At 46.0% G+C, this 8336-nt stretch overlaps 1 protein-coding gene across 1 annotated transcript; it reads left to right on the plus strand.

Annotated features, from left to right (window-relative positions):
• Positions 1-1051: 1051 nt before the first annotated feature.
• Positions 1052-3168, plus strand: LOC113015876 (uncharacterized). Its single transcript, XM_026158234.1, has 4 exons — positions 1052-1152; positions 1310-1450; positions 1601-1779; positions 1870-3168. The coding sequence occupies exons 2-4, from the start codon at positions 1327-1329 to the stop codon at positions 2860-2862; spliced, it is 1296 nt and encodes a 431-aa protein (XP_026014019.1). The 5' UTR covers positions 1052-1152; positions 1310-1326; the 3' UTR covers positions 2863-3168.
• The last annotated feature ends 5168 nt before the right edge of the window (positions 3169-8336 follow it).

Consider the following 8336-nt stretch of genomic DNA (forward strand, 5'->3'; position numbering starts at 1 on the left):
CAGGGAGGTCCGGAGATATACATACGGGAAGACGCAGGGAGACCGAGGGGAAACAACACAGACGAACCAGCAATTACTATGACAGAAGACACAACTTAAATACACTCAGAGAACACAGGGAGATTACACAAAGGTGGGAACACAGCTGGGAGTGATCACGTGACGAGAGTAGGGAGACAAACTGAAACACTCACATAAGACACAGACCTTCACAATAAAACAGGAAACACATACACGCAATGACATAACACACCAACTTAACACAGACTGGGGGACACAGACATAGGAACATGAACCATGAAACAGAAGAGTATAAAAACCCAAGGTAACCAAAACCACGGAATACTAATAAACTAAACAAACACGGAGTCGCAGACTCCGGATCATGACAGGAGGTGGTTGGTTAAACCTAACAGCTGTGTTTCAAAGGGTACAGCACATCGTGCAGCCTTGGTGTCCTCCTCAGTATTAACGTGGATATCTTTTTAACCCTGTGGGTTATCACCGTGGTTCTGAAATCCTCTAGCAATGGTTGGAATGAACCCAAGTGGCACAAGCTTCGACCTTAACTGCTGTCTGGGTTGTCGCTGGAATTCTTCCAGCTGATTGTCTGGAGATCTCTGATCAAGACCTGGTCTCCTGGTCTGAGAGGGTGTAAGTTTGTTTGAGCTGGTTGTCAAAGTGCTGCTTTAACCTGCTTATGGAGTGAAGACTGAGTAGATGAGAGATTTATACAATAGAATTGTGGCAGACCACCAGGTGGCTCCACTCACACCCAAGTTGAAGGGAAGTGCTGGGGTGGAGATTTTGGCGCTTACTATAGGGCTTCGGAGCGTGATGTCACGGGGGTGGGCGTGGAAAGGATTTTGGCCCGATTCACCATTTTGGGGGTCTAAGCTAGGAGCGATAGCATAGCCATGGTTCGTACTTGCTGTGTGCTCGGCTGCAATGTTCGATGTTACGACCGGCACGGGAATAAGGTTGGATTGTCTTTTTATGCTTTCCCAACCTGGAAGCAACGTGAAGGAGCTCATGTATCGGATGTTACCAAACGAAGGCGTCTAGCCTGGATAGCAGCCGTGAGACGAGCTGATATCAAGTTCTGTTACGTCTCCAGATATCAGCTGGTGTGCTCACGACATTTTCATTCCGGTAAGTTCTAAATATGTTCTTATCACACTTTATAGCTGAATAATATTACCGTTGATGGTCTCGGAAGTTATAGAAATTGCGATCAAATATCGAATGGAGTGACTTTGCAGACATATGTGCTATGTAACGATTCGCTAATTGTTTTACACAACTGTAGGGAAGCCTGCCTATGAAATGGATCAAACAAATCCAGACTGGGTACCAACGCTACACATGGGGCACTCCGAAATCCGAACATCACATTCAGACCGTCACAGGAGGCGAACACAACGTCAACAAAATAAAGTACTATTTGGAGGTAAACGACAACCGCACCCCCAGCCACAGTCTCTTATTTTAAAAGTTGATCTTAGTCAATTAACACAAACATTTTTGAGTATTCATACGGCCTTAATGTATAAACCATTTAAAAGTTCCCTTGTGTATTTGCACTCTTTTTATTGGACAGGCTTTGACAATGGAGCAGCAGAGTGTGAAGGTGAAGCCTCAGCAGAGTGTGAAGGTGAAGCCTCAGCAGAAGTTACCACAGAAGAGCAGCCAGAGATGGACACCACCGAAGAGCAACACCATAACAACCTTGTTATTTTGGCTGAGGGACAAATTTGTGCTGGACAAGTAGAAGCAGAGGTAACGGGTGCTGATGCAGAAAACATTGATATCAGAGAGAAACAGACAGAAGATCAACAACTGACAAATGATTGTGTGCACTGTGTACAGAGCAGAGCAGAAATAAACCGGCTGCTGGAGGAGAACAGAAAGCTTAAATCAAAGTTGGACAAGACAGAGCTGAATGAAAACTTTTTAAAGGGTGACACGGAAAAAGTGAAATATTACACCGGTTTTACTTGTTTTGCTATTTTTAAATCCGTGCTCGAGAATGTAAAAGCTTTCCTACCAGCATCAAAGAAACTGTCGCATTTCCAAATGCTTTTACTCACACTTATGCGACTTAGACTTGATCTTCCTGTCCAGCATCTTAGTTATCTATTCAATGTCTCCTACAAAACTCTTTCTTCTGTCTTTTCTGATACAATTGACGTGTTGCATGCTCGCTTTGGAATACTTGTACACTGGCCAGAGAGGCACTGTTTGCAAGCAACAATGCCACCACAATTTACGGACACTTTTGGAAATCGTGTAGCCATCATTGTAGACTGTTTTGAAATTCGTACAGAACGACCATCTAATTTAAAGGCTCGTGCTCAAACGTACTCACACTACAAGGGTACACACACCATGAAATATCTGATCGGGATTACTCCACAAGGTGCAATTTCATTCATTTCTAAGGGGTGGGGGGGCCGTGCATCAGATAAACACATCACAGAGCAATGTGGCATACTTAACAAGCTGTTACCAGGGGATGTAGTTTTGGCTGACAGAGGCTTTGACATCAGAGATGCGGTGGGAATGATGTGTGCGGAGGTAAAGATCCCAGCATTTACAAGGGGCTTCTGTCAACTAGATGCCAAGGACATAGAAAATACACGAGCCATTGCACACCTAAGAATCCATGTTGAACGAGTAATTGGCAGTTTGCGCAACAAATTCAAAATGCTACATACTACCATGCCAATCCGTTCTCTTCTTCCATGTGAGGGTGAAGACGTTACCTTCCTTGATAAAATTGTGAGGGTGTGTTGTGTTTTGGTTAACATGTGCCCCAGTGTGGTAGTGAAACCAGGCACACATGAGACTTGTACTTGTTAATTAATAATTGTTTAAAAAAGGAAAACCTTTTTAGTTTTTTGTATGTGTGACTGTATGAACACATTGACATTGCGTTATGTAACCATTTCTGTACCTGTATACTATAAGCGAAAGTTTATCATCACTTTGGACTCTTTGTTTCACTAAAATTACGTTATAATAAAAGCAAGATAACAAATAACTGCTTTGCACTCTTTATTTCACACTTTGACAATTGGTACATGGTAAGTGCTGCACGTTTGAAATCAAGTTATACATATTTCAATGCACTTCTGACAAAAAACTAGACACCAGAAGAAAAAACGTTGTGACCACACGGGGCTGCATTTCGGTTAGAGAAATGTTTTCCTACAAGTTCAGGAAGGCACACCTTCTGAAAGAACTCCTGAGCTTTCTTTAAATGTGATTCCCAGAAGTGCACATCTGGTAAGATGCGTAAAATTGCCATGTCTTTTTGTGTCCATACCACGAGGTCACAGTGCTTTGCGTTGGCCACAAAGACCAGACAAACACACTGCTTTATTGTGTTTTTGAAGTGTGTCTAACACTGGTGACAACTCCTCAAACGTAGCAGAGGGAATCTTTCTTTTTGAAGGACGGCTTCTTCTGCCTTTCACCACAGACGGTCCGTTTATATTTTCATCAAGAGTCTTTTTTTGTGCTGCTGAAGATGTAAAGTCAATGTTATGGCCAACCTCTGGCTGTATCTTGGTTGTGTTCCCCGGCAAAACCCAGTAGGCTGGTTCATCTGTGACTGTCTTTGTGCCACGTATCCTCACTGTTGCCTCCACTTTAAACAGAAGTGCAGCGACATGGGTGCAGGTCTCAGCAACTCCGGCCATACAGGTGCAGTGTGCAGTTTCGACCTTCCCTGTGGTGCTTACAATTACCCATGGTCGTAATGCAGGTTCATTCAATCTTTGGGAGTGCAGTACCTGTAACATGCAAGGACAAGGTTGATGTAAAGACAATAAATGAAATGAGACAGGGAGGACACTGATTGGCGTTAATAATTTGCCCGATTATCAATGTGTTAATTTGCATCTACTATACAATTATGGGCACATAATATGATAACGATATTTTAACAGTTCAATGATAAAGATTTAACATTAATTATGGTGGGGGGTGGAAAATGGCTATGTCACTCGATGCACTCCAGCTGACTTACCTTGGTATGAATGACGACGTACTCAGATTTTGGCGGCTTGAAAATAGCCAAATCTTGCACCCAGCCATTTGTAAATTGGATATGCGCCTCCAGTGACTTGTAATTACGAAACTGGTTCGCAGTGTAAGCACTTACTCCACAAACAAGATAGGTGAAGATATCGGGGTAGGACAGTGGCGGTAAGTCGTCTGGGTCTTTACTCCACTGCCGTATGTCGTATGGGTCCAGATTTGCGATGCACTCTATTTTTTTCAAATACCGCTGCTTCGCCTCTGGACGCAATCGATCTCTATACCGTCCGTTTTCTTTCGAGCTGCTTTTAAGCATGTTTCTTGTCGTAGTCGCCGTTCCAATACAGTGTATTTGTTTGGATCGTAGACCCCGAAAATGGAGCTGCGCTCCCACAATGCATTGCGGCGTGACGTCAACTCCGAAGCCCTATATGTGAAGTTCTGAGAGTCAGTTAATAAATGGTAAATGGCCTGTATTTATACAGCGCTTTACTAGTCCCTAAGGACCCCAAAGCGCTTTACACATCCAGTCATCCACCCATTCACACACTGGTGATGGCAGCTACATTGTAGCCACAGCCACCCTGGGGCGCACTGACAGAGGTGAGGCTGCCGGACACTGGCGCCACCGGTGACCAAAGTTGGAGTGAGACACTGAGACCTCTCCTGTCGTTATTACGTATCTCCACAGAATAACACTTCATTTTCATAGTGTCCTGTGGTTTGGAAGAGGGCATCCTGGGAGCCCTATCCCCATATTTGACTGATGTCCAAAACAACTTCAAAAGGACTAAGGTCGTGTTTAATACTCACCCTAGTTCTTGTATGCAAAAACACCAGTGATAGGAATAACGGCGTTATAAGTAAGGGCGTTACTAACGGCGTTACTTTTTTCAGTAAGGAGTAATCTAACTAATTACTATTTATTTATTTATTTATTTATTTGTTTGTTTGTTTGTTTGTTTGTTTGTTTGTTTGTTTGTTTGTTTGTTTGTCCCATTTGGATCTTTTGCCATCAGAATTATTGTCTAAGAAAGATGCTGCCTAAGTGATGCGGATGTGCAGGCAGCTCAGTGCGCACTCGTGGAGCAGATACTCCACATGGTGCGGACATTCCCGGACTCTCTCATTATTGCTCTTGGGGACTTTAACAAAGCCAATCTGAGCCAAGAGCTTCCCAAATACAAGCAGTATATTAAATGCCCGACCAGAGAGGAGAGGACATTGGACCACTGTTACAGAACGATCAGCGGGGCCTATCGTGCGGTGCCCCGCGCTTCACTCTGACTTTCTGACCACGTCATGATCCACCTGATCCCCGCGTACAGACAGAGGCTGAAGCTCTCCAAACCTGTTGTGAGGACTAAAAAACTGTGGAGCAACGAGGCTGTGGAGGAGCTTCGCACGAGTCTACAGACTGGGACACAATGAAGGCTGCTTCTAACAGCTTGGACGAGTTTACGGACACTGTCACCTCCTATATCCACTTCTGCGAGGACAGCATTGTGCCATCACGCACCAGGGTGAGTTATAACAATGACAAACCCTGGTTTACTCCTAAACTCAAAAAGCTGTGGCTGGAAAAGAGAAAGGCGTTCAGAAGCGGAGACAGGGACTGCTACAGAGAGGCCAAGTACAGGTTCACTAAAGAAGTGGATGTTGCTAAACATCAGTACTCTGAGAAGATGCAGCAGCAGATCTCAGAGAATGACTCGGCCTCTGTGTGGAAAGGTTTTAGGAATATCACCAACTACAAGCCTAAAACCCCCCACTCCACTGATGACTTGCTCTTAGCCAACACCCTCAACGACTGTTACTGCCGTTTTGACGAGCCATCAGGCAGCCTTCACACCTCCAACGGCCCCAACAATAGAGACACTTTGGACACTCATTCCCCCACCTCTCCCCCCTCCATAGAGCCATCACCACCTTCAAACTGTTCACCTACAACACCCCCCTCCTCACCCCACACAAAAGAGGATTTCACACCACCTCCTCCCACCACAACTCTTCATATTCATGAAGCAGATGTGAGGAAGCAGTTTAAGAGTCTGAATGCTCAAAAAGCTCCCGGCCCAGACGGTGTGTCTCCTGCCACCCTCAGACACTGTGCAAACGAGCTGGCCCCAGTGTTTTCTGGCATTTTCAACTCCTCACTGCAGGCATGTCATGTGCCTGCCTGCTTCAAGTCCTCTACCATAATCCCTGTCCCCAAGAAACCTAGGATCACTGGACTAAATGACTACAGACCCGTGGCTCTGACATCTGTGGTCATGAAGTCATTTGAGCGCCTAGTTCTCTCCCATCTCAAGACCCTCACGGCCCCCCTCCTGGACCCCTTGCAGTTTGCATACAGAGCCAACAGGTCTGTAGATGACGCCATCAACATGGCCCTACACTTCATCCTGCAGCATCTGGACTCCCCAGGAACCTACGCCAGGATCCTGTTTGTGGACTTCAGCTCTGCCTTCAATACCATCCTTCCAGACCATCTCCGAGGCAAGCTTTCCCAGATGAATGTGCCTGATCCCATCTGCCGGTGGATCACTGACTTCCTGACGGACAGGAAGCAGCATGTGAGGCTGGGAAAGAATGTCTCGGACTCCCGGACCATCAGCACCGGCTCCCTGAGGGGAGCCGGTGCTGATGGTTCTTTCTCCCCTGCTCTTCTCCCTGTACACCAACTGCTGCACCTCCACCCACCAGTCTGTCAAGCTAATCAAGTTTGCAGATGACACCACCGTTATTGGACTCATCTCGGACGGGGATGAGTCTGCCTACAGGAGGGAGGTTGAACGTCTGGTGTCCTGGTGTAGCCACAACAACCTGGTGCTGAATGCCCAGAAAACAGTGGAGATTATTGTGGACTTCAGGAAGCACACAGCTCCACTCCCCCCCATCATCCTGACTGACACCCCCATCACCTCTGTGGACTCATTCTGCTTCCTGGGTACCACCATCACCCAGGACCTGAAGTGGGAGCCCACCATCACCTCCGTCATTAAGAAAGCCCAGCAGAGGATGTACTTCCTGAGGCAGCTGAAGAAATTCAACCTGCCAACACGGACGATGATGCAATTCTACACCGCAATCATCGAGTCCATCCTCACCTCCTCCATCACCGTGTGGTACGCTGGAGCCACTATCAGGGACAAACAGAGACTGCAGCGTGTTGTGCGCTCTGCTGAGAAGGTGATTGGCTGCAGACTCCCATCTCTGCAGGACCTGCACACCTCCAGGACACTGGGGCGTGCAGCTCGGATCTCAGCTGACCCTTCTCACCCTGGACACAGTCTGTTTGACCTGCTCCCCTCAGGCAGGAGGCTCCAGTCCATTCGCACCAGAACCTCTCGCCATAAGAACAGTTTCTTCCCCTCTGCTGTTGGACACATGAACAATAACCGTATGACTGTTCCCACCACTAACACATGACCCTACGCTGTGTTCACTGCATCATTCCATGTTTGGCACTGATCACCACCTGCACTCATGTATATATCATGTATATATCTATCAACTTAGCACTTTTTATTTTTATTTTTATGTCTATTTAAGCGTTATATGACAGTATGTTTGCACTAAGTACCGCAGCAATTTCCTAATGTTGTAAACCTGCTCAACATTTGGCAATAAAACCCTTTCTGATTCTGATTATATTAAAGGACATTAAACAAGGTGATATATACCAGTTTTTAAACTGTGTTGATAGGCCTTTGGAGGACCCGGCCTTCGTGGTTTACGTGGCCCGGGTCCTTCGAAGACCGAGAAGGCCAGAAGTGTGAGGCTGTGAAATGGGACAGTCGAGCCTTCAGATATGCTTCACCGCTGTCTCGGTGAAGTTGAATAAACTCGGCCATCTGCTCCTTGCTATCTAAAATATAACAGGACATTTGTGTAAATTCTTGACTGTCTCACACTTCTGTTTAATCAGTTTTCTGTTTGACGTTTATTCAGCTGTGTGAAAACCAAGGAGGAACCCACCCGAGGGAATAAATTAATAAAGTTTTATTTAACCTAATCTAATAACTTTGGTCTCAGCCAAACCGATTTACTCCGAAACAAATAAAACACAGAAGAAAGCCAGACAATTACATTTTTAAGTTATCCGAGTGACTTATACATCATGTTTAACCTGAGTAGCGAAAGAGTAGCGGGGGTCTGAAAATGATGAAGCCGGAAGTCTGCTGCTCTCGCCGGTTTCCAGCGACCATTGAACCCCCCGGCTAGCTGTCGAGCGGGTGGGTAACAGACTTCTCCGAAAACCTTGGAGCACCCCCAGGCCCTCCAAAGGC

The sequence above is a fragment of the Astatotilapia calliptera genome, chromosome 23 (assembly GCF_900246225.1).
Source record: "Astatotilapia calliptera chromosome 23, fAstCal1.2, whole genome shotgun sequence".
NCBI classification, from domain to species: Eukaryota; Metazoa; Chordata; class Actinopteri; order Cichliformes; family Cichlidae; genus Astatotilapia; species Astatotilapia calliptera.

What these genes read in the sequence shown, in the direction of transcription:
- LOC113015876 (XM_026158234.1), top strand. Translation starts at nt 1,327, where the DNA reads ATGGATCAAACAAATCCAGACTGGGTACCAACGCTACACATGGGGCAC. An exon ending in AAATAAAGTACTATTTGGAG is followed by an intron (nt 1,451 to 1,600) that starts GTAAACGACAAC and finishes TTTATTGGACAG; the next exon opens with GCTTTGACAATGGAGCAGCA. An exon ending in CTGGACAAGTAGAAGCAGAG is followed by an intron (nt 1,780 to 1,869) that starts GTAACGGGTGCT and finishes CACTGTGTACAG; the next exon opens with AGCAGAGCAGAAATAAACCG.